Source organism: Diceros bicornis, chromosome 7 (genome assembly GCF_020826845.1).
Source record: "Diceros bicornis minor isolate mBicDic1 chromosome 7, mDicBic1.mat.cur, whole genome shotgun sequence".
Taxonomy (NCBI): domain Eukaryota; kingdom Metazoa; phylum Chordata; class Mammalia; order Perissodactyla; family Rhinocerotidae; genus Diceros; species Diceros bicornis.
Window position 1 is genome coordinate 78200543 of NC_080746.1, and position 26113 is coordinate 78226655.

Here is a 26113-nt window from a genome sequence, read left to right on the forward strand (position 1 = left end):
GTGTTTGTCTGTAATTTTAATTCATGCTCACTTGCCTTGTCATCTGGCCTGGGCTGAAATGAGTTGAGATTATTTGTACTATTTAGGATTTTATGTCCTTCAATTAAATCCTCCCAAAGACTCTTGGCATCACATGATTGTTTTTTCTAGTCTTCCTCATCATTTTAGGTGAGTTTGTAATTGAAATGATTTTAGAGAGAGGATTTCAGGGTATTTATTTGAGGTGAAAAGAGGCCTGGAAAAGAGGCACTTAATGAGAATGTAAGCTAGTGCCTACATAGAGGGACTGGCATTTGCAGATGGGTCAGATCCTCTACATATTGGTAGGTGGAATCTGATCGAAATCCCTACAGCCATGGGCTAAAGTGGCCTGGGAAGACAGGGCTATACGTTCAATGGTTGAGGCTGGGAACAGAGGGCATTTGAAGGAGAGTACAGTCTCAGGGAGGCCCTGAAAATGCCACAGTGGATCACATTGCCCCAGAGAGAAGACCTGGAACTAAGGCCAGGCTGCCTTGGTCAGGAAGACCTTTACCTGTTGACTGTTGTAGAAGAAACCAATTGCCTTCTAAGATAGAACCTGTGAGATTCCAGAGCTCAGTCTCTAACAGGCCCATCCTGATGGCCCAACCCATGACAACAAGGAGCTAAAGGAGTGTCCTCATCCCTCACGGGCCTGGGCTTCTGTGGTATATATGTTGGTTGTGGAGTACATGAGGGTGTCTAGGTCTCATAATGGATTTTTGGGCCATATCCCTCTTAGCTGCTCCAGGGATATAGCTGTCTCCATACCAACGAGGCACACGGAATATACTGTACTTAGTATACCTTTGCTTCTTATATGACTTTCAAGGTTGGGCAAGCAGCAGTGATGTGAGAGGTATTGACTTTCTAGGATTTGATTTAGGGTAGAGGAATTTGGAGTGCATTTTTGGATTGTCCAGGTACATTGTTTCAAAGGTAACCTGCCTGACCTGCTGGGAGCTACATTAGGGGTAGGAGATTGAGGGCAAACAGTGGTGCTCTATGTGGAATCAAACTTTAGCTGTCTGAGAGAAGTCAAGTCCTGCCCAAGGTTAGTGGCCTATTCATTCCTTGTTGTGGAAGAAGTCACAGTAGTAAATCATAAAGATGCTTGTTCATCATTGACTGTAGAAGTTAGAGATGAAGCCGGATGAGTGGATATTTGGGCTCTAATTATAAAGGGTACAGAGTGAGATCTGGAGAGTGGCAGTGTGGGGGGCCTTATAATGGGCAAAGTTTATTATATGCAGATTAGGACAATGGATTTAAAGACAGCAAATACTTTTACAGGTGTTATTGGTCTCTCACTGGCAACAGAGCTCTACATACAGGGCCACTGGGGGAGTCCAAATTTTAGAATGCTCCCAAATAGAGGAGAAAGAGTGTGACCCCAGCATTTATGTTTCTTCATGAATTTCCTTGAACATGTCACGGGCACATGCTGCTCCTTGTGTTTGCAATTCCTACCCTTGGTCCAGCCAACCTCTCTATCCTTCAAATCTCCTCTTTGATACCTGTGTTAGGACCCTTCTCCATGACACATTCCTGGAGCACCTTGCCCCTCCCCATCATAGTAGCTCCTTATAAACTGATACTCAACATCAGTCTTCCCTGGTACAGTGTGAGATAAATGGGGGCATGTTTATGCTGTTTACAGCATTTTTTTATATCCCTATTGCCTAGCACAGTGCCTGAGCACATGAGAGGTGCTTAATAAATATTTGACAAATAAATGAATACTATTTCTGCTAGGAACTAAAATTAAGGAGGTGGTTTGAATAAAACCTGGAATATCATTTCAGCAGACTATGTGTCTTCCTCTGAGCATCTGCTCATTTTAACCACTCAAGTGTGAGCTCCCAGTGGGTCTAACTCATCTTGGTATCTCATCCAAGGGTGGTATTCTGTTGTGTGATAAGTTATTTTTCTTCAGACTTTGAGTCCCCAAGCAGCTAGTAATCATGGAATGTGTCCTGGAGAGAGAAACAAAGTTCGTTGCTTTGGAAAGATTCAAGGCATGATGTGGACTAGAAAATGCTAATGGCCGATGGAGTCCTGGTCTCCTCAGGCCAGGGGCAGCATTCCTTGAATGTCCTGTGTTGTTTAAAATCATGGCTGGGAAGTCATGTCAGGTGGTGTACAGAGACTGGATATTAGAATCATATTTAGGTTTATAGCTCTATTTCACCCATCACCTACTAGCTGTGTAACCATAGGGAAGGCAGTCAACAGCTTTGAGCTTTGGTTTATTCACCTTTAAAACACTCTTTAATTCTTGTTTTGGAGGACTGTGAGGATTTAGTCATTAACTCAACAAATATTTATTGAGTGCCTATAATGTGTTGGATATCGCCTTAGGTGCAAGATGACCAAACTTGCGTGGTCCTTTCTCTTGAAGAGGTCAGCCTCTAATGGGGAGATAGACATTCAGTAAAGAAACACAGAAACAAACACGTAATCATTAATTGTGGTAACTGCTATGAACAAGAAGAATAGGGAGTTATGGGAGAGACTAATGGGGCTTTATTTAGACTTGGGAGAAAAGGAAGCTGTCTCTGAATAGATAACATTTAAGCTGGGACTTGAAGACTGAGTAGAAATTATTCTGGCAGGGATGGGTAATAGTCTTCTGAGTTGGTGGAATAAGCTTGCAAAGACTCTGAATCAGGAGAGATTAGAATACCAGAGGAGTTACAGGAAAGCTGCTGTGGTTGGAGGGGAATGATGGAGGGGGTGGGGAGTCTTGTTTGTTGCCTCAAGTCAAAGTTAAGGATTTTGTGTTTTTCTTAAGTAAAATGGAAGCCCTTGGAAGATTTTTAAGGAGGAGAGTGACATGATCCAGTCTATGTTTCAAAAGTATCCCTTTGTGTGGAACATGGATTAGAGACAAGGCAGGAAGGGACACAGGAAGGCAAATGAGGCGATGTCCATTTGAGAGATGATAATAGTTTGGAGTAAGATGGATTTTCATTATTGCTGTGGAGTGGAGAAGAAAGAGATATTTATGAAATAAAATTGACAAACCAATCCAGTTTTAGGACACTGAGTCTCTGCCCTCTTATTTACAGATGTAGGAAATTGTAACCTGACCTGAGCGAGCGACTTCTATTCCTTCTCTCCACCCTGCCCCCACTTCTTCCCCCCTCACCCCCACCACCTCCACCCCCCCCCCCCACTGAGAAGTGTCAGGTTCTCATTGGCATGTTGTTTTTAAAATTTTCCACAAGTATTTATATTTGCTAAATGTGGAACCATTGGAAAGCTCTTCAAAAATTCCATTCCAGGATGATTTTGTTGATTTTTCTTTCATCTTTATTATTTTAATGTAAGGAAATTGAGATGACTTTGGTCATCAGCAACTTAGGTCTAGGCTAGTAGGTTTCTGGTTTAAAAATAAAAGATGGAGCTCTTAAAAAGTATAAAACTTACAAAAGGAAATATTTTCAGTTGGTTTTTTCTAGATGGACATATTATATGACTTTTCATATAAAAGATGTTTGTGTATAATTGACACGGTATTTTCAACTTTTGTATTCCATATTAATTAAACACATGAAGAACTAAATGTAATATTACCATATTTTTATTAATAATTGAATGACTGTGTGTGTCTAATGATAGAGGTTGAATTGTGTTAGAGGAATTGGCTATATATTTGCCTCTAGAGAAACATAGTGTAGTTCTCCATGTATTTATGGGTTCCTTTATACCATGCCACATTTACTTTGGTCTGATATGTATTTAAATGTTTGAAGTGTCTTAGACTCTTGCCGTATTAGGAACTTGGAAAGGGCCAGTATTTGAAGAGTCAAGGCAAAGATGACTCCTAGTTTTCTAGTTTAGGTGGCTAAAGGTGCTGCAGATGGATATGGAGAGTGTGGATTTAGGAAGTAAGATCAATAGTTGTTTTGGCTGGGTGAGCTGTGAGATGCCTATGAGGACATCCAGAGGGAGTGTCAAGTGGCTATTGGGTGTAATGACATATGTAAAGTGGGATGCTAGACAGTCAGTGTTATTTCCTGTGCTCTTAGACGGAACTTTGAGCCTTTATTTATTACTTTTACATAATATTTATTATTACTTGTAGAGAGAGGTGGGTGTCCTCCACCAGAGACCTGAAATGACTGGGCGCAAGCATTGTCCTAGACTCAACTTCTGCTAAGAACAGAGTGGCGGAACCTGTAGCTGGGTCTTAAATGGACCTATTTTAAAAATTTTACAGGGCACGGAAGGGTTGAGGGCCACAAACATCATCAGAGAGTAAGCGTTAGTAGTCATCTTTGCCCCCAAGTATTTACATCACAGAAGAATTATTTTCTTAGTGGTCTTAAGAACTTTAGAGTGAAATCATGACTCTGTCACTTCCTGGCTATGTTACCTTAGATAAGTTACTGAAAACCTGAGCCACATTTTCCTAATACGTAAAGTGAGGATAATAATAGTCTTTAGGGTTTTGTGAGGCTTTCATGAGATAAGGCATGTAACGTGCTGTTAGCACTCTGCCTGGTGTGTTGGGAGAAGTGATTAAGCAGCGGCTTTTATGATTAAGGTGTTCTCTGCATTTGGGTGCTAGTTAAAAGATGTCAGTGTGTGCTCCTAATTATAGGAAAATAACTCCAGAGACTCTAGAGTCACTTGTTAAAAATAGTCAAGTAAAAGAACTTGAGTATGGGGCAGTGTGTGTATATGTGTGTGTGTATTCTACTCTGGTCACAGCTTCTAATTCTGATTCTGAAAAAAAAAACAATAAATTGATTTAAGAAAGAGGGTGACTTTGAGGAGTCTTATGCATCAGACTGTGTTGATAGCCGGCTGAAGAAAAAATTGTGGCAAGGGCTAGCTTGAGGACTTGAGAAAGAGACTGTAGGTAGCAACCGAAGACAAATATCCAGGAAGAGAAGGATCTGTGTCTTAAATGTCAGACACATCGGATAAGAAGGACAAAGCCTTTAAAGGGTTCTGAAATGTAGAGAATTAATTGAAGATTTATGACTTGGCAGCCAACTCAGATGCTGAGGTGGGGTTTAAAAATAAAGATGACCATGGGCCGGCCCGGTGGCGTAGCGGTTAAGTGCGCGCACTCCGCTGCTGGCGGCCCGGGTTCGGATCCCGGGCGCGCACCGACGCACCTCTTCTCTGGCCATCCTGAGGCCGCGTCCCACATACAGCACCTGGAAGATGTGCAACTATGACATACAACTATCTACCGGGGCTTTGGGGAAGAATAAAAAAGGAGGAGGATTGGCAACAGATGTTATCTGAGAGCCGGTCTTCCTCAGCAAAAAGAGGAGGATTAGCACGGATGTTAGCTCAGGGCTGATCTCCCTCACAAAAAAAAAAAAAAAAAAAAGTAAAGATGACCAGCTGGGGTGATGAAAGTGTCCTAAAACTGGATTGTGGTGATGGCTGCACAACTGTATAAATTTACTAAAAATCATCAATGTATATCTTGACAATAGGTGAAGTTTTGGGTATGTAAATTATACCTCAGTAAAAATGTTTAAAGGAAGAAAAATGGTTGACTAGCAAACTAGTCACATATGCCTTCCAGTTGGTTGAGAGGGGGCATTAAATGCCACTATAGATTCATTCATCTATTCATTTACTCATTAATTTGACCTCCCATATTTCTGTCTGTTCATTTGTGCATCCATCTATAAGCCATCCTTCCAACCGTCCTTGTGTGGGAAGCTCTTGGTTAGAGAAATGGATTAGACGTAGACCCTGACTTAAAGAAGTTGGAGTGATTAAAGTTAGGATTCTTTCTTAAAAATGTTTGGAATTACCTAGCAAAATATATATATTTTGAGAATGAGAAGAAGCCTAAATTATAGTCTTTCTGAATCTACACATACAAAAAGATACCTTCTTTATCCTTTGCACTGTAGAATGCTTAGGAATTTGTTGATCTTGGGAAGACAGTGGAATAATATAGTGATTAAGAACCCTGGCCTCAGACAGACCTGGGTTCTGGCTCTGTGTACTTTTCACAAGTGCACTAACTTGTCTGAGCTTCAATTGCCACATCTGTAAAGTAGGGATAATCCAGTTTCATGGGGTTGTCAGTAGAATTAAAAGGGATAATGCATGTAAACACTTAGCCAAGTGCCTAGCATATAGCACATTCTCAATGAATGTTATTGTTTTCATTACATCTGTGCCAGATTATTTGAGGTTCTCCAAACTTACCCTTCTTCCTCAAGGGTTGGGGTCTCATTCCTCCCACTAGGATTTGTGTCTCACCCTTTCTCACATTTCTACCTATGATGAACCCAAGGTTGAGTTTTGCATCATCTAGAAGTGATTTCTCCTTCTCTGAAAGACTGTGATAATTTCTGCTGCTCACAACTCATTTAACATAGGTTATCTTTTATTTATGCTGCCCTTGTATTTGGCTTATCTACCATTAGAGTTTGTGATTTCCTCATGGGCAGAGAATATGTCTCAGACATCTTTGCCCCCAGAAGCTTGCATGGTCCTCCAGTCCACAGAGTAGGTACCCCATAAATATTGAGTGAATGGTTATTCAGTCATGCAGAAAGGCAAGTGGACACTGAATAAATATTGCTTGAATGAAGGCCTGGATTAATTAAAAAACATGCATTTTTGGCACAATGGTCAGGCCTAACCAAAGTGGATTTGTGGTTAAGTTTTTCCATGGGCCCGTCACTGTCCTTGAAATACCATTTACCCAACTCTCTGCATTGTGAATTGACGTGGCACGTGCTCGATAGAGAGAGACGCATTGGGAAATCAACGGTGTTTGAGGGGCTTTGTTCTAGCCTCTCAAATGCTTGTGGAAAGAAGAGGACAGTTGCAGTCTCCTGGAAAGAACGACGAAAGAAGATTAGACAAAGAATACATGTAATAATGGATGCACATGTGACATTGAGTCAAGCTTCATAATGAAAGGAAGTGTGACAACTTAATTATTGATCAGTTCTGACACTGGGAGGGAAGTCGGGCACTTTCTCTGCAAAAAGAGCTGTGATGCCTAAAAATTGTCCCTTTGGTAGCAAATCATCAAGTACTTTTAGTTGTAATGGTTATTTGATAAGTCTTTCAAGCCCGTGTAGAAATGTTTTTGACTGAGAGAGGCTTCAGATTTCCAACAAGTTAAGTTCTTGCTCTGATTTTGATTGGGGCGATCACCAGTTAACAGGTCACAGGTAGTGAGGCTGGGTGTGATACTGTGCTCACTGAGGCCTATGGATCCACTCTCTAACGTTCCGAGGAGCAACTGCTTCTTTCACTTTTTACCCCTAGGTTTTGCTATCTGAGAGGATATCTGATGGAGAGAAAAGTACGTGGACCTTGGTGTTCACCAGACCTAATTTAGACCCCTGGCATCTCCACTTATTAGCTAGGTGTTAGTGAGTTTCAGCTTATCTTTTCTTATCTTGAAGTTGAGGATAACAGCGCTATCAAGTTATTCTGAACTTTAGTCATTATTGTCAACATTGTCATTATCGTAATCATTATCATTCTTATCATGGTGGCTAACATTTATTGACCTCTTAGTATGTATTTGGAATTGTTCTAAGTGCTTTACATGGATTAGCCCATTTCACTCTTTCCACACACGTTAACAAAGTATGTAATATTATTATCCCCATTTAAAACATCTAGCATAATGCCAGGCATATTATAAGTACATGAATTTTATTATTATTTAATAATAATCGTCTTTTAGACTAAGTACAGCCTAAATACTATTGGTTTTAAAATTCTATTTCAGAGAAAAATTCTAGAATGTCATTACTGAAAGGAATTTAACTTAGACTTTATATAGTTCAGTGATGTCTGTATTTTTTAAAGCCAGAAACTGTTGTTCACAGGATCAATATGTCAAAAATATAAAAGCAGAGTTGTTCAATTTGAATCAGGGGTAGGGACTTGAGCCCTACCTGACAACTCCTCTGTGTCCAGGACTCGGAAGAATAGTTTGAAAATCACCGATGTTGTCCATTCCCAGTACACATACCTAGATAGGCAAAGTGATTTATTGTGCTTATTAGCTGCAGACTCTGAATTAGAAATTAGATCTCCTGACTCCAAGATTCATTGTTTTTTATGAGACCACAATATGTGATATAGCAGTACAATTATTATTCATATACCTTATCATATTTGAACTTAACAACTTTTGTGCTAGGTATAAACTATTCCTCCTAGTTCACCTAAAAATGCTGTGTAATATGTATTTTTTTTGTTGAAAATTTGGTGAAGCTGGTAATAGAGTAAGAGGAAAAAGAATTAGACACCAGAAATATTGAAAAAGAATGATTTCATTGAGATAAACAAGGATACTGGAGTTGGCATTTCCCCTGAGGGCAATTTCTACTCCCTAGTGGTAGAATCTGGCTTCTAATGAACACTGTGTAAGTAGACAGGAGACAAAGCCTGGGGCTGGTGTGAGATGCATAAATCAAGAAGCTTGAAGGGTGAATCCTCAGTGGGTGACTAGGAAAAAATCCCCTCTGTGAAAGGAGACTTGCCTGTCAGTCTTAACTCTAGGTAGGAGGCATGGTGGAGAAAAGTTTGCATTCCTGAAAGCTTAGGGCCTGAATTTATTCTACCTGTGTGGCTCAACCCTCATGCCCCAAGGCTAAATGTAGTTTCAAGTGATCTTGTGTTGATAGTTCCCTCAGGCACCTAACAGAAGCAAACACAAATCTTCTCTGAAGAAATGCAATTTTAAAACCCAAACCTCAAATAATTACCACAGATTAAATTCCAAAAAATATGAGCTCACGAAAGAATCACTCAAAACACAAGAAAATAAGTCATCACCCATGATTCTCAGCAAAACAACAGAAAAAAAATAAGTGAAATTAAAAATGATGTGGATGACTGAAACAGAATATGACACAGCTCAAGAGAGAATAAGCCAAAAGATACATCTGGAAGTGACACAGAGTTCAGCATAGACATGGAAATATGAAAGCAAGTCTAAGTAACATGGAGGAGAGCTTGAGAAGGACTAACATTGATCTAAGCAAAATTTCAGAGAGAATAGAGAAAATGGTAAAGAGAGAATGTTTGAAGTGATAATACTTGAGAATTTTCCAAAGTGATGAAAAGTTTAATCAGTCTTCAGATTCAGGAATCTCAAAGAATCCTGGGAAGAATAAATAAAAATAGACACCTAGACACCTCAGAGTAAAACTAAAAATACAAAACAAAACAAAACCCATTAATTAACCAACCAACCAAACAAACAAAAAGATCTCAAAAGCAGCCGTAGAGAAAGGGTTTGTCACATACAAAGGAAGGATTGTTAGGTTAACAACTGACTTCTCAACAGAAATAATAAAAGCCAGAAAACAATGGAATAATATTTTCACGATGTTGAGAGAAAATAACTGTGAACCCAGTAAAGCTATTTTTCGAGTATGAGGGTGGTCTAAGTTCGAAGAATTTAGACACATTAAAATTGAGCACCATTAACATCAACATATCTTCAGTAAAGGAACGTCTGAAGGATACTTTAGGAAGAAAAGTAATTAGCCTAGAAGGAACATCTGAGATTCATGTCGGAATGTTGGACAAAGAAATGTTAGACGTGGTTAAAAAAGTGTGCACCATAAAACATGTTCAAGAATGTTTCTTGCAGCATTGTTTGTTATTCAAGATCTGCAAATAACTCAAATGTCCATCCCTAGTATAATGGATAAAATGAATTGTGGAATATTCATTCTATGGAATATTATACAGCATTGACATATACTGAATTAGAGCTACAGGTATTAACATGGATGAATAGAAAAAGTACACCATAGAGGAGATGTACAGTATGATTTTATTCATGTGAAGCTCAAAATGGACAAAATGAAATGATCTATTATTTAGAAATAAGTACCTATAGATAGTAAAACTATAAATATATACAAGGGAATGATTAACACAAAATTCAGGATAGTTATCTCTGATGGCTAGGAGGGAGGTTCATTGGGGAAGTGTCATCGAGGGATACTGATACTATTCTGGCTGTATTCATTTTATTTTATAGATTCATATATATTCATTTTATATGTTATTTCCTATGTATCATAAATTTTGCATTAAAACAATTATAAAAAGACTAGTCATTTAAGAAGGTGGAATAAAGAGGATTCAGGATCAGCATGGATTAAAAGCCTTTAGGAAGGAATAACTTGAGCAAATTTGAGTATTAAGGAAAAAAATCTCAAGCATAGGGTGGTCCAAAGTTTCTTATTGCTACTCTCCCACCACCTTCCTAGCTTACCCTTGCATATTGCCAAGGTATGTTTTCATGCATAGTGACATACAATAAAAATGTTTCATGCTTTATTATTTGGAAGTCTTTTATTCCCTTCTTTCTAGATGTAAAATTTTATTGGCTTCTTCTAGGTCATAACTTTTGTGCAGAAGGACCTAAATGTGGTGAAAACTCAGAGTGCAAAAACTGGAATACAAAAGCTACTTGTGAGTGCAAGAATGGTTACATCTCTGTCCAGGGGGATTCTGCCTACTGTGAAGGTAAGTAAGCTATTTAACGAAGTCGCTTGTGAGAAATGTATTCCTGGTAGACGTGGTTGAAGACTGAAAGCCATCGCTTGGCTCTGGTCCTATGGGACCCTACAAGAAATTATCTCAACTGCCTAGGGTACTGTATTCTCTTGGTTTATCCAGGCTGCTTAGTAGTGTGTGAAAGCGAGATCTTTGAAGGTAGTTATGAAACACAGCAAAGCAACAAAAGCCATAGGGCCATATTAGATCCCATGTTCTGCTGTTACTGTATTCGTCAATCACCAGCAAAACCGTAAACACATCATTTTCTGTTGCCTTACTTGAGTAGATTGTCATCTCTAAGTTCAATGAAATGTTATGTGGTGGATCCTCTTTTTGAGCGATGCTTTGATGCTAGCTTCTAGCAAACTGCTCTCTTCTTTACCTGCCAAGAATTTTTTTTCAGTTGGGTTTCTTACTGACTGATTCATGGGTTGCTAATTCCCAAACTCTACTAAAAGTCACAGTGACAGATGGACTCATAGCTTTGGGACATGGACTGATGCCATTATAGTGGGTTGGTCACCTTAAGCATCAGTGACCCCCTTTTCCACTCTAGAGAGCAGAACAATTCCTCTGTTTTGTGTGAACACCTCTTTCCAAGCTCAGCACTCTACCTTGCTGGTGGCAAGCATTGCACCCTCCTGCTCCTCTAATATACGGGAGGAGCAGGGATTAGCTCTGACTCTGGTCTACATATATAGTGCCTTACTATCTGAGGCCATCCCTTTCTCAGGTGCTCACTGGCTCCCTCCCATTAGTTTAGAGAAGTTCTACTAGGCAAAGTGATGGCTAGCCTGTTTCTCTGTCCCGATTGGACCCAATCATTCCTGCCGTCTTCACTAACAATATATTGAACCTTAGTGATCTGTTAATCAAGAAGGCAGATGTCTTGAATGGAATAAATGCTGCAAAATCTCAGTCACTCTCCTCCAATTGGTTTGGTTCTCAAATGCGTCAGGTATTTTCAAGTGTGTCGGGTGTTCTCAAGTGTGTCAGATATTCTCAAGGTAAAGAGAATTGATGACAATAATGGTCAATTCCTTTCCATTCTGCTGTTTTGTCTCGTTGACCCCTGCTTAACTATTTGGCTTTGAGTAAAGACCGCGTCAGTTGTTCAGGAAAGGTGTCTAATCACTTAGTGCCCAGTACCTGTAGGCAACCTCTGCTTTTCACTTCTGCTGGATGACTTTCTTCACTACTGCTTTGGTTCTTATTAGCAATATGGTCTAACTAATGGGTTTTTTTCCTCTCTCCTTTTCACCTTTTTTTTTTTCTTTGCTTACCTTTGTGGATTTGAATTTGATTAGGGAGACACGCCACTTGGAAGGATGAAGTTGCCCCTTTGGTTATGAACCCTCTCATCTATGATTTAATATCATGGTGCTTGTTATCAGTTTTGGAGAAAACAGCTATTAATTTCAATACTTTACATTAATATTTTTTTTTATATCTTATGCTGTTTTTTATTTTTTGTCAGAAAATTCATGTAACTTTAAAAATTAAAAGTGTGAACATTCTCTTCATTTACCATGGAAAAATCCTATAAGCCAGATAGTGGTCTAAAAAATTTACTTTCTTACTTTCTACTCTCTGTGGGGATAGACTATGAGCAATCATAAAAATGATAAAATCAACCTCAAAATAATTTGAGTCCTGATGCTGCCACTGGCAGAACTTTTAGTTGTCCATTGGAACTAGTACAGCCACCATTCCCTCCTCCCCTTAGCTATTGAGACCTGGTGGAATCTGGGAGAAAATTGCTGGTGTGAACGCTATTTGGGACTCTTTGATTCTCTCCTCATTGATACCATTTTTTATTACATAGAATCAACTCCATGAGGAACTATTTGTGATATTAAACCTGCCGTTTGTGTGTGAGGCCTTATTTTATTGGTTATGTGGAACGATTTCAGGTCTGAATCCCTGTTTTCTTGGACGTACTTTTCAGCTCAGTGCTGATGCCTGGCCCTGGGCAAGTGTGCGCTGTGGCGCCACCTCGAGTAATGGTGATGTACTCACGCTCCAGTCGTTTCTCTGTTATTGTGGAGACTTTCCACAAGTTCCAGAGGGCTCGTTCACGGAAAGGAGGATAGCACTTAAGAAGAAATGGCTAAACATTAGAGCCTATTTAGGGTATAAGAATAGAGCTCAGCGAGTAAAGCAGGGGTGAAATACTGGCATCTGGAGGGAGGCACCAAGAACCAAGTAGAGTGGATATCAGCAGTTAGAGCAAATGCTCTTTTGTTTTTCCATTCTTCAGCATGTTGGACTTTGAGCTCATTTTCCTATGGGTGCATGATGGCTGCCATGGCCCCAAGCATGGTGTCCTCACACCAGCATCCCAAGCAAGGAAGAAAGGATGAGACAGGGGTTAAAAACCTTCTCTGTGTGAGGTTCTGTCCTTTTATGTTTAAAGAAAGTCCTTCCTAGAAGGTCCTCCCTAAGCATTCTGCCCCTTTTCCCATGTAGAAGATTTCCACTATCTTATTTTTCAGATCTGGGTTACATCCTCCCCACCACTAGATCAGTGTTTGGGGAAGGGAAATGAGGTGGCTGTCACTGGTTTGGGCTAATTGTGTCCATCCTCTGGAGCAGGGGCAGAGATTCGCCTTCCCTGAGACCAGATGATCTTCCCCTTTACCTGAATTAATTAGAGTTGTGGCAACAGGAAGAGGGTAGGAGTGGTTTTGGGTGGGCAAAAGGCCATGTCTACTCCATTCTTTTGTGGTTAAACTTAGTTCATGGCCATTTCCCAAGATCTTTCCTAAGAATTGTCCTCTGGGGTGGTCTGATAGACAAAAGCAGAGGTCGCCAAGCACCCGCCTGGGTCCCAGAGACTCTCAGAGGCTGAGTTCGTTGTCTCTCCATAGCCCAGAGAGAACTAGATACTTAGGAACTGCTTCAGGCAAGTTATTTTTTTACTCTGAGTAAATGGAGTGAAAATGACCCATATTGTACAAACCACAATGAACAAGACTGGCTTGCAAATTAAAACAAAATATTATACACATCGTCCAGGCTATCTTGAAAAGCCTATTCAGGCTCTCAGTGGAAAAAGAAGCACAAAGGCTTTCAATTTTCTTAACTTCCTAGGGTAGCAGCAGAGGTACAGTGTATTAGGGACTCCTGCTCTGCAGAGATTGCCGTGGAAACTGCCGTAGAGAAGGTATCGGAACTCCTAGCCAATCAATAGAAGATAATAAGACCCTTTGTCAGCTGTGATACAATTCACAGGAGGTCGTTTCATTTTGCTTCGTCTGACTCAAGCAGGAACATTCCCCACTTGAAAACTGCTGTAGTTGGATTTTGGTGTTTTATGAATCTGGTCTGCTGAGGCTTTTTAGCTTTGTGATGACATTTTCAATGGGTTGGTCTTAAATAGTTTCTGATACATTAGTTTAAATTAGAGATAGTGTCTGAGGAAAGTATAGCAGTTGGGGTTCTACTTATGATCCTCCAGAATTTGGAGTCTACGTAGAGTCTCAAACTTTTTCTTTGTGCAGTAAAAACTTATTTAGAAGAATAAAGAATAATGAATAAAGAAGAATCTGCCAGGCATGGAAAGTACTACAATTAGCATTAAATAATAATACATTCTACTTACAGAGTGCTCCGAAGTTTTCAAACTGTTTGTATATATATTTTACTCTTTGAACCTTAAATCTGTGAAGAAAGTGGCAGCATTGGCAGCACTTGTAACTCCATTTAACAAGTGCAGACACTAAGACTCAGAGAAATGAAGTAACTACTTCATTTCTACTCCAGGGTTTCATGCCTTGACTTGTGCTGCTCCCTACGACCCCACCCCCACCCTGTTCCAGTGTTGTATTGTTGTTCAAAATATTTCCTACCTTTTTGATCCAATGAAATATGAGTGGACGTGACAGGTACCCTTTTAGAGTAGAAGCTCTGAGAGCTGTTGCAGAGTTCTACCTCATTCTCTTTCTGTTTAACAGAAAACTGGCAATGTTCCAGAGCAGTTTCTCCTTTAGCTAGGGTCCCAGATTGAAGATGACATGGAGTAGTGTGACAACTGACAGGTGATAGACATATGGCAGGAGTGAGAAATAATCGTGTAAATCACTGAAATTTTGGAGGGTGCAATTATCTGTTACCTTTGCATAAATTAGCCTAAGCCTACTGGTATACTTGCCTGAATTAGTTGATCCAAATCTTGTGGGTTCAAAAGGATGCCCTCAGCTCAGTGCTCATGACTGAATGCAATTTTTTATAGCAAGCATTGAGAGTTACTGGAAAAGGTACAAATTGTGTGGATCATTAATAGTCTGCTCTGGATCTGCTGCCAAGCACTAGATTTTTTTTGCAGACCACAAGTTGTAAATTAGTGCTTTTGTTATGGCCAAATCCAACACGGGAAATTGGATTTTCCAATTAAGATGATAATGAGGCACTGTATGTCAAATTTTAATAAATTGTCTGGTATTCACTAAAAATTTAATGATCACAACAGTTATCATCATCATCATCATCATCATCATCATCAGCTTATATCATTAATGTTTATGAGGATCTTTTTGGCATTGAAAGTGTGTGTACTTATTGAGGCCAGTACTTTGAGAAAGTGGGCTTCACGCATCCACACATTTTGGGAGAATTGGCAGGTAGCAGGGGAGAGTGTTCTGAGATGGAAGGACCAGATTTGATCAGTTCTTCCAGGAGCATGTTGTTGGCAGTGGGGCACCAAGCCTGATAATTTATAATGATGAACTCCTTCCTTCTTCAGAAAAACATGACTGGAACTGTATTTAAGGAAATGCGGAACAAAATGACCTGTATTGGTATGAATTTAATAATTTCATCTAACAAAACTACTGAAATGTCTGAAACATAGCAACTGATTAACAAGGTGATTTATAACTTCTTTTGCATGACTGGAGGAGACGATGAAGGGTCAGACTTTTGATTGTGAAGAGGCTGGGAAAGTGGCAGAGAGGGCAGAGTTCAAACAGAAAACAGCCTCAGAGTAGCAAAGGGGGTAGCTATTTATTGGCTGCAGAGGCTAGCATGGTTACACCTCCATAGAAACAAGACCCTGTCCTTTCTGGATTAAGAGAATGCATGGGAAAATAACTAGTATACTTAATTACTAAGATTGATCATGTAACTCTTATTGTTTTGAATTTTTACAAAATGCATGAGCATCCACGTAGCCCAGTTTATGCTCACATCTGGGCTTCGGTCTCCTGAAGTTCTGCTTTGGACAGCACAGGGATCAAAAATCTTTTCTGATTATTCATGTCCGCAAAACCTTAACTCTACGCTCCCACTCCCCTTTATTTCCAGGAATTCAGAATGCTTGAGATAAGAACACCTTGGGGTATCCTTTTTTTTTTTTTTCTTTTTCCCTTCTATTTAGCCTCCTTGGCTAATGGAAAGATCTTCCGGTACCCAGGTATCTGTCAACCCACATCCGCACCTTTCCAAGACTCAGGGATCTCTAGTCTTTGCTTTGTTCATAATAAGCCACATGTCTCCTTCCTCCCAGCGGCAGATGCAGATGAGCCTTCTTCCAAGGCCTGGCTTTTCTCTGCCTCTGCTTCTTTATTCTCAAGGCTCCTTTGCAAAAGCATCTTCTCCTGCTCTCCCACCCACTTAAATTCTTGCCTCATATTAACTACCCCTCCCCATTAACTTTCTTCTTGGAATTATAACAACAAAAAAATAATAATAATGCTCAAATCCAAAGGGTATTGGTTTTTGGTTATTGCACTTGGGTCAAACCGAGGGGTTAATTGTTAAGCTCTGTGCTCAGGGAGGAGCCCTGGTGAACCCTGCTGGGGCACTGGTCAGGACTGGGTGTTAAAGTAGCAATGATATTTTTACCATGTTTCGAAAGAGCATTTGTAAGACATTGTTTGGAATTTTTAGTTATTTCTTTGTGATAAAAATTTTACAAGTATTGATTAGGTTTCCAGGCTAGCACATGGCAGTCTAGTTAACCTCATCACGTAGCTGAGCTATTGTATTACAAAGCTCTCCTGAGTTCCAGGGTCCTGAGAACGGAGGACGATGTACTTGTCTTCCAATTGCAGTTAATGATACTTCTGTCCATCCTGTTGCTCAGGTCACAAGATGTAGACGTCATCATCAATTCCCTGCTTTGCCTCACCCCCAATACCTGCTACATCAGGAAGTCCTGTTGGCATTACCTCCAAATGAATCACAAATTCACCCACGTCTTGCTTTGACTCTAGTCCAAGCCTCCTTTATCTCTTGGCTAAGTGATTGCAGTGGTGTCAGCTCTTGCCTTGGATAATCCATTCCCCAAACATTGATCAGAGTGAGCTTTTTAAAATGTAAATCATGTTGTGCTACTCTTCGGCTTAAAATCATCTGATGGCTCCCATGCCTCTTAGAATAATATCCAAGCTAGGTCCTGGTCACATAGGGCCCTATGTGAACTGGAAGCTACCTACTTCTCTGTATTCATTTCGTACCACTCTTTCCTGTGTTCACTCCTCTCCCACCACAGCGTAATCCTTTGTGTTCCTCGAATAGGCCTGAGATAGTTCCTTCCTTAGCTTGGGATGCCCTTCACTCAGATCTTTGCAAATCTGCTTTTAGTCATCATTTAAATTGCAGCTCAGGGCTGGCCCCGTGGCTTAGCGGTTAAGTGCGCGCGCTCCACTGCTGGTGGCCCGGGTTCGGATCCCGGGCGCGCACCAACGCACCGCTTGTCCAGCCATGCTGAGGCTGCGTCCCACATACAGCAACTAGAAGGATGTGCAACTATGACATACAACTATCTACTGGGGCTTTGGGGGAAAAAAAAAATAAATAAAATTATAAATTGCAGCTCAAATGTCGCCTCTTTAGAAAGATCTCTCCTAACCATGCTTACGAAATTAGCTCTGCTAGTACCCTCAGCTAATCTCTATAACATTTTACTTAATTTATTTTATTTTCTTTGTGGCATTTATTATCCAAAATTGTGTTGTTTTCTTGTTTGGATTTTCCTGTTTGAAGGTTTATGATCTGACTTTTCCCTTTAGAATACATACTGCATGAGGGCAGCAATCTTATCTTATTCACTGTATCTCTAGCACCTAGAAAAGTGCGTAGTATGTTATAGACACATGAAAATACTTAAAGAATGAATAAATGAAAGTCCCAAGCTGATTCATGCCTTTCTCTATCTGGCATTGCTTTCTGTGTCTGATTTGTCTTGTTAATGTTGTTCAAGGGCCTCTTTTTAAGTGCAGAGTCTGTATTTCAGGGGTGGATTCTGCTCATTTTTGCTGATACCCAGTCCATGTAATGCTGAAATGCTGCCTGCTCACTTTGCTGCTTGGAAACTGCGATGCCATTATTTGCTCCAGAATGCCTTTTCTTCACCACGTGGCAGGAGAGAAAATGTGACTCTCCCTTAATTTTGAGAAGAAGAGAATCACTTTTTAAAATTGTTTTGGTCATCTGCTTGTAGAAAAAAACGCCAAAATCTCTGGGGCTTAACACAGTAGACGCTTGTGTTTCCATTCATAGAAGACTTTCAAATGGACGCTCTTGGTTGGCAGGTGGCTTTCTTTAAGGCTGTGATTCAAACACCCAGGCTCCTTCCGTCTTTGGCTCTGCCATGTGCAGTATGTGGCTTCCAGGGTCGCCAAGGAAGAAGAAACGGAATGGAAGATGATGAGTGGAAGGTTTTTATGGGCCAAGGCTGACATTCCACTGGCCACACTTAGTCACGGGCCATACCTAACTGCAAGAGAGGCTGGTAAATCCTGTCTAGCTCTGTGACCAGGAGGAAAAAGAATCTGTTTTGGTGAATAGTTTTCCAGTCTTGCCACAGTTACTGAATGAAAAAAATCTCTCTCATTAATTTTATGCCTTTTATGTTTCATTTCCTGTGTTCCACCAAATGGGCCTCTGGCTTCAGTTGATTGCATTAAAACTTGCTCACTTGGAAACTAGATAGGATTTAACTAAACTTTCTTGCTCCCACTTTCTTGTTGGCAATATCTCCAGGCTTCCCTGTGGCCCCCACTGTATCACCTTGTCTGGATTTTTCCTATCCCAATATACCCATGTCCCAAAGCGACCCATCTCTTCTTCCTTCCAAACAAAAGTCACAGGCTCTCATATGCTGCTGTTCTGAGTTTTGTGCTAGGAAGAGAGCCATTCATGGAACAAGCTCACACACATTTGTAAATGACTGATATCCACATAACGTTCCCAGAGGTAAAGGTATTCTTAAAAGGGGATGCTTGTTAATTAAGAAAATCCCCAAACTGTTAAATTTCAAGTAGCACAGCAAAAGAAAGTGAAAAATTAAAGCAATGTGAGTGTAAGAGAGGGAGCTCCTAGTCACGGGACTAAGCAGTTTGTCCCTACCTGGGAGTTAGTGGGAGTTCCGGGGTCAGCGATCCCCAAATATTCCTTTGTAGCATTTTCTCTGCCTCTTTTTTCTTTTTCTTGACAACTCCCAGGGCAGCCATGTAGTGAAGAAACATTGAACTAGGGATAAGAAGATCTTGATTAATCCTGGCTCCACCACTTACCAGCTGGGTGACCTTGGAAAGTCACCCAATTCTTCTGTGTCTTGATTTTCTCATGGTCCAAAGAGGCCTTTTAAACAAGGGCTAAATAGTAGCAGTTGGTCATGAAGGTTAAATAAGGTATTGAATATGAAAGCATTTTGTAAAGGCTAAAGCAGCCTAGCTCTGTACTGTAACATTATTTATGATTATGTATATAATTATACATTATATAATGGTCCATCATTATAATAATAATAAATATTATTCTCATCATTGGTGGTGCTTGGACTAGAACTTGGTCTTCAGATATTCAGGGTATCTATCTGCCTATCTATCTGCCTATCTATCTATCTATCTATCTATCTATCTATCTATCTACATCTCCAGAGTGTATATGTGTGTGTGTGTGTGTGTGTGTGTGTGTGTGTGTGTATACATGTATACATACACACTCTGGATATATATCTACTGTGATGGTTAATTTTATGTGTCATCTTGGCTGGGATAAGGGATGCTCAGGTAGCTGGTAAAACATTATTTCTGGGTGTGTCTGTGAGGGTGTTCTGGAAGAGATTAGCATTTGATTCAGTAGACTGAGTAAAGAGATCTGCCCTCTCCAATGTGGGCAGGCGTCATCCAATCCATTGAGGATCCAAATAGAACAAAAAGCAAAGGAAGGGTGAATTCCTTCTTTCTGTTCTTGAGCTGGGATGCTCCGGGACATTGGAGCTGCTGTTTCTCAGGCCCTCGGGCTCTGGGACTTACTTACAACAGTTCTTCGTGGTTCTCAGGTCTTTGGACTTGGACTGAATTATACCACCAGCTTTCCTGCTTCTCCAGCTTGCAGATGGCGGATTGTGGGACTTCTCAGCTTCCGTAATAGTGTGAGCCAATTCCTAATAAGTCTCTTCTTATATATATAGATCTATATATATCCTATTGGTCTGTTTCTCTGGAGAACCCAGAGTGATATATCTATCAACATAGATATTGAGCCATTGTTTTGTGTTGAGCACTCTGCTGGTCATTCTGGAATTTACAGAGGCAAAAGCTTCATGGGAATGGCACTTGCTGGAATTATGTAATATAAAGTCTGCAAGGTTGTACATAGTGGCCCTACCAAGGGCATTAAGAAAAGAGTCAGATCTAGAGTCTTGTCTCCTTCTTTCAGCAAACATTAACTGAGCACCTACTGTTGCTAGGGTCTGTGTTGGCTTCCGGGAATCCAAAGATAATTAAACCATAGATAGTACTCTTAAGGAGCTTATAGTCTAAAGGAGAAGAGAGCCTTGTAATCAGATAATGAAAATGCAGTAAGATTTGTTCTGTCCTAGCATTTGAATAGTGTCTTAGGAGTACACTGGTGGGAGCAATGCGTTCTCCCACGGGAGTCTGCACAGGCTGCCTGGAGGACGTGACGTTTGAGCCGAGCCCTTAGGAATGAGGCAGTCTTCAGGAGGAGGTGTGAGGGAAGTCCATCCTCAGCAGAGGGATCAGGATAGATTGAATTACAAAATGAGAAGTTTAGCATGGATGGAACATAAGGAGTCAGGTGGAGATGAGAATGTAGATATGGCTGGTGGTCAGATCGTGAAGAGCACTGTAAGCATGCTAAGGAGTTTCATTTTATTCTGTAGGCCAATGTGTAGCCATATAGGATGCAGCCATCACAGCAGGTGAAAAATTGGATCCATTTTTCCGAAATTGGAAAAAACATTAGAACTTTCATTTATGTTTATTTCCGTCTCATCCTTTTAATTTCCATTTTACTGTAAGTTTTATAGTGTATGTGATATATTAGTATAATAGTCCATGTGTATATTTTATTAAGTAGATAAATATTTTCATATAGGAAGAACATGCCCCCAAACTGTTATCAATAAGGATGTATGAGCAAAAACAGAGGTCACTGCTGTAGGCTGCAGAGTATCTAGTGGAGGATCTGAGGTGAGGAGGACATTATTGGATGGATTGGTATGTTAAGAAAGTCATGCTCCTGACCACATGGAGGCAACATAGGCTGGGGAGATGCTGGAGGCAGGGAGCCAAGGTAGGCAACACTGCTTAAATATTTAGTGTCTTCATGGGTTCTCAGGCTTGGCCAAGGTGGGTGCTGAGGAGATAAACATCACTGAAATCAAGGTAAGCTTGTCTGGCCTTCCTTGGTGCCGCTCCCCAAATCCTTGCAGTCATGTTATATCTAATTCTTGACCATGACTTCCCTCTGACAGCTGGGTGCTCTGGTGCCTGGCATCTTCCCAGGTAATCTTTCTTGCTCTGCTCTTTGGTGAATCTGTCAGAGGGACCAGATGGTACCAGAGGCCAGGCCTGTGATGATGGCCTTACATTATTTTCCAATGATGTACTTTTACCTTAAGAAATCACACTGAGACATCTTTTGGTTTACTCTACAGTATTTTAGGACTTTAAAGTATCTCCTTGAAAGACATTATGCATATATTATATTGTGTACAGTACTTAGCATTTTTATGTAGCCAAAAGAAGGAAGAAAAAAAAGAAAAGAAGGGAAAAATGTCCCTACTCGCTTTTCAGGGACAAGTCCAAGCTTTAAATGGAAATGGGAATTTAGTAGATTTAAACTTTTTCTCATTATTTAAAAAATAAATACCTCTTGCCTAGCTCTAAGATGCCAAATATCTAGAAAGGATTGAGAATAATTCAACTCAGTGAGTTTTTAGTGTTCCCTTGCCATTGTTGGTGGTATGGTGCCTGCTGTGGCTTCCGCTTCTTGGTGAAGCTTGTCTGGGCAAACAAGAATTGTACACTCCGAATATTAGGGAAAAATAGCAGAGGTAGAGTGGAAAGATTTGGGGGTCTCTGGGTTAGAATTCCTGGCTCTACTATCATTTTGTGAACTTAAGTAGGAAATGTCATCACTCTGCATTTCACTTTGTAAAATTAGTATGCTAAGATTTATTTTAGTAGTCTCTCTGAAGAATTGCTTTAAGAACTTAAGTGAGCAAAAAGGTCTAAGGCAAGATCTAGTACAAAATAGGATTTGATAAATGTTATTTAGGTTTGAATATGATAAATCCTCAATTAGACATAATTGAGTGCCACTATATATGGTTCAGGATGTGTGTCAGTGAGTAGTAAGGAAGGGGAGGGCTAATTCTTGGAATTAGCAGGAAAGACTCCATAAGAGAGAGATCTTGAAAGATTGGGATGACAGTGACTATGAAGGATGAAGAGTATTTGTTGGGGAAGTATGGGATGCTATGGGAGAGTCAAGCCGAGACCATAGGATGAGATGGAGTTAGCGAAACTAGAGGGAGAGTGAGAAGGAGAACAATGCAAGAGTTGAGAGCAGCATCTCTGAAGACCTGGAGGTACAAGAGAGCAAAGGAATATTTAGTTTGTTTGGAACCCAGGGTGGGAGATGGAGAGTGGTGAGTGCAGAGGGAGGCAGAATTAGAGGACTTGGAGACTTTATGAAGTTTGGAGTCTCCTCTAAAGGCAATGGGAAGTTGTTGAAGGGTTTAGAAAAGATGTGATAAAGTCCAATTTGTATTTCTGTCTGCAGTGAAGGAAAGAATACAAAGCAAGGTGGGAACTTTAATTGTCAGTCTACTGCAGTAACCTAGGCAAGACGTTGTGGTGGACGTGGATGGAGGTCGAAAAAAGAGCAGGAGGAGAAATCCACAGGATTGGTTGATTGACTGGATGTGGGGGTAGATTGGATGTTACATGAAAAGTCAGTTAGAATCAATTCTCTGGCTGTTTCATCTATACCACATCAAACTCTAATGGCCGACTTTGTGGCTTCCTCCTCTGGGCTCTGATAATACTTTGTTCAAACCTTTATTAGAGTGCCCATCACACAGGATCTTAATTACTTTTATTTTTTTTTAACATATTTTCTAGGTTAGGAGCTATTTAAAGACCGGGGCTGTGTCTGACTCATCTTTGTATCCCCAAGACCCAGCCTGGAGCATGGAACATAGTAGATACACAGGGAATACTTTCTGAATGAACCAATAAATAAATGAAGGCATAATTCCTTGAATAAACTCTAGTGCTCTATGGTTTCTTTCCACTAAGACATTTAGTATCTTGTAGAGCGATCCCGTTAATTTCTTTTCCAATTTTAAAGTGGAAAAAGCCACCTTGAAATGTGTTCCAATTATGGCTTGCACATCTTTACAGGAACCTTCCTCTCCTCCTTCGTATTGAAAGGATTTGAAAAAAACCCTGTGCTAGCTAACAGTTTCTAAGGAGCTGCTGTAGAGACTCAGGTCTTCTTCCCGTTCATTTCCGGATATTTATCACTTTTCTTGCTGTTGCTGAATGCTGAATTTTGTCTTTTGATGCAGACACCTGGCTACTCAAAACTCTAATGGGAACTTTTTGGAGCCCAGCTAAAAAAATGTGATGTATCAAATAGATTATAGTTCACCTGTCAATGATTCCAGCACCCTGCTAACAAGTTTTGTGTTTGACTGACAAAGTCGTAAATTTATTGATTTAGAGTTGGGAGGAAAGAATGGAAATGAGCATTCTCTTTACAAGCACCAGAATGTAAGCTTCTTGAGGGCTGGGGTTGTTGCTTTTGTTCATTGATGTATCCCTGGCATCCTGTGCAGTGCCTGGAACAGAGTTGCTGCTCAGTTAAGTATTTATTGAATAAATGAGTGATTGGTGGTAGGATGTGGGACACTCTCAGGTGTTTGATAAGTTTTTCTGGACAAAGGAAAACTAACATTTGTGCCGGGCAGTGTGCTAAGTGGGTTTTTATACTTGTTATCTTATTTAATCCTAACTGTCTCTACTTGGTCATAAAGAAACCCAACATCACACGGTAGTAAATGACAGAGCCAGGATTTAATCTCAGGTCCTCCTCACACAAAAAGTAATTCATAGTCCTATAGAATGATTCAGAGGAAAAACAACTTCAGTTGATTCCTGTTATACTTTTTTTATTTGCCAGGATACATCTGATGAGGTGTCTATTTTCTCCACTTGTAGTCTATGGCAAATTTCCTAGGTAGAAGTAATATTTTCTCTGAATGGGTATTTGTCTTTCTGACACCAGCTCAGCATTTTATAGGGGGCAGAGTAAACAGAGCATCCTTTCTCAATTGCATACAAGCTGATAAATAGCAATTTTCAGGGTCCTCGAGAATCTTTAGTTAGCTCTCCTTTCCTGGGAATCCACAGGAGACTGGGTGATTTCTCTCACATTGAGCCTTCAATATCTCATATTGGTCTGGGGTGTAAGCAGTCAAAGGGAATCTGTTGTAAAGTTTGAAATGCTTAAATTTAAAAAAGATAAATGGTTTTAGTACTTTCTATGTACCTGGTATCTCAATCTACTTCCAAAAAGTGAATTTTTTCCAAATCCTCTTGGATGAATTGCAACTCATTTGTAGTGAATGATTATTCACTACTGTTCACTAACGCTATTCCCGTGGGTGATTAGGGGCCTCCTTTTAGCGTTCTTGTATATACCTAGGTGCGTTACCGTCCTTCTTCCTCAATCCAGTGGTGAGATCTCGGCCTCCCCTCAGGATGCAATTGAAATCCACTGCTTATTGTGTGATTAGTTCTGGTATAGCTCCAAAAAGAGACTTTTCTTGCCGTTAACGGATATGTGTATATATACATATATATATTCAGGTTGGGTTTTTCACTTTCGAACATAATTTGTAATACATTTTAGTACAGGCAATGACTGTTCACGACGTGTAATCATTGACCAAAGCACACTGGAATTTAACTGGCTACTGAGTGACAGGCAGATACCATTTGGTATCTACGTCCCCACTCAGCTTTGTGGTTATCCACTGGTCACTGAGTGTTGAACCCTTCTTGTTGAAAATCTAGAGGGATCACTTAAATGTTTCAGTTGTGTTTATTGTAGCATTCTTAAAGTTTATTCCACTTGTCCTAAGAAGGGAGGGGAGGATGATTCCTTGTTTATATATATGTTTAGTATATGTTGTATAGCAGATATCAAAATTGCGTATAATGGTTTTGAAAAGCCCTTAGAGAGCTGTGTTTAACCTAGCATATGTTTAACTTATTTGTACATGGAATCATCTTAATTAACATGTGAAACCTATTATCATTCCGTGAAACTGGTGGTCTGTGTAACACATTTTTGAAAATGGTCCTTAATGTGTTTTACTATATAATTATAGGCTCTGGTAATATTTACAAAACTGGGGGTCCTAGAAATCTCTGGCTATTTATATTACAAACGTCAGGATTTTCTATCATGACTATAATGAGTTGTAAAAGTTTAAGAAACTTTCTTTAATGCAAGCTCCTATAAAATTTATTGTTTCTCTTTCATAATTTGCCTGACTTATGCATTTACCAATTAAATTTGTTTGAATAATAATTAAGAGAAAGGTTCATCTTATTGTTTTCCCTCATTTGGTAAAGTTTGGGTGTGATATTGCTGAATATGTGACCATTAAGCATGTGTATGATAGAGTAAATAAGATAACATATTATTTGTAATAATGCATTGTAGTTTGTAAAGTGCTTTAAAATGTGTTATTTCCATAATCTCCTATGAATTCCCATAAGGTATAGATTCTTGTTCTCAGAATATTTGGTGGATGAGGAAACTAAGGTCCAGGGAGGTGAAATGACCTGCCCAAGATCCAGAGCCAGGTATTGAGCCCAGTTAAATTAAATCTTAATCCATGTTTAGGGGTTTTTTTCATGTTGTCCTGTCTTAAAACATACTCAAGTTGTTTATCAAGTACTTACAGTACACAAGGCACTCTTACTAGCTTGGAGTGTAGGCTCCAAGGGGTCGGGGACTTCTGTCTGCTTCCTTCACTGCTGAATATCTAACATCAAGTCTCACCTGGCACTTAGCAGCTAATTTGTCTTAATTGTTGAGTGCATAAATGAGTGAATGAAGCTTAGTAGTTGTTGCTGCTAATATTTATAGATACATTTCATATATCTATATGTTAAATACTTTACATGCTTTTTCATCTTTTTCATATTATCCTCTAATAAAAATACTGATATTCTCATTTTATAGATGAAGGACGAGGCTGGGAAAAGTCAAGTGG

The 26113-nt window shown here is 39.9% G+C and overlaps 1 protein-coding gene across 3 annotated transcripts in view; it reads left to right on the top strand.

Annotated features, from left to right (window-relative positions):
- NELL1 (neural EGFL like 1) overlaps positions 1-26113 on the top strand; it is a 778808-nt gene that overhangs the window by 204543 nt on the left and 548152 nt on the right. For all 3 annotated transcript variants that reach the window (XM_058546145.1, XM_058546147.1, XM_058546146.1), the window contains exon 12: positions 10399-10527. In XM_058546145.1, coding sequence (XP_058402128.1) covers positions 10399-10527 — 129 coding nt within the window. The remainder of the gene's footprint in view (positions 1-10398; positions 10528-26113) is intronic.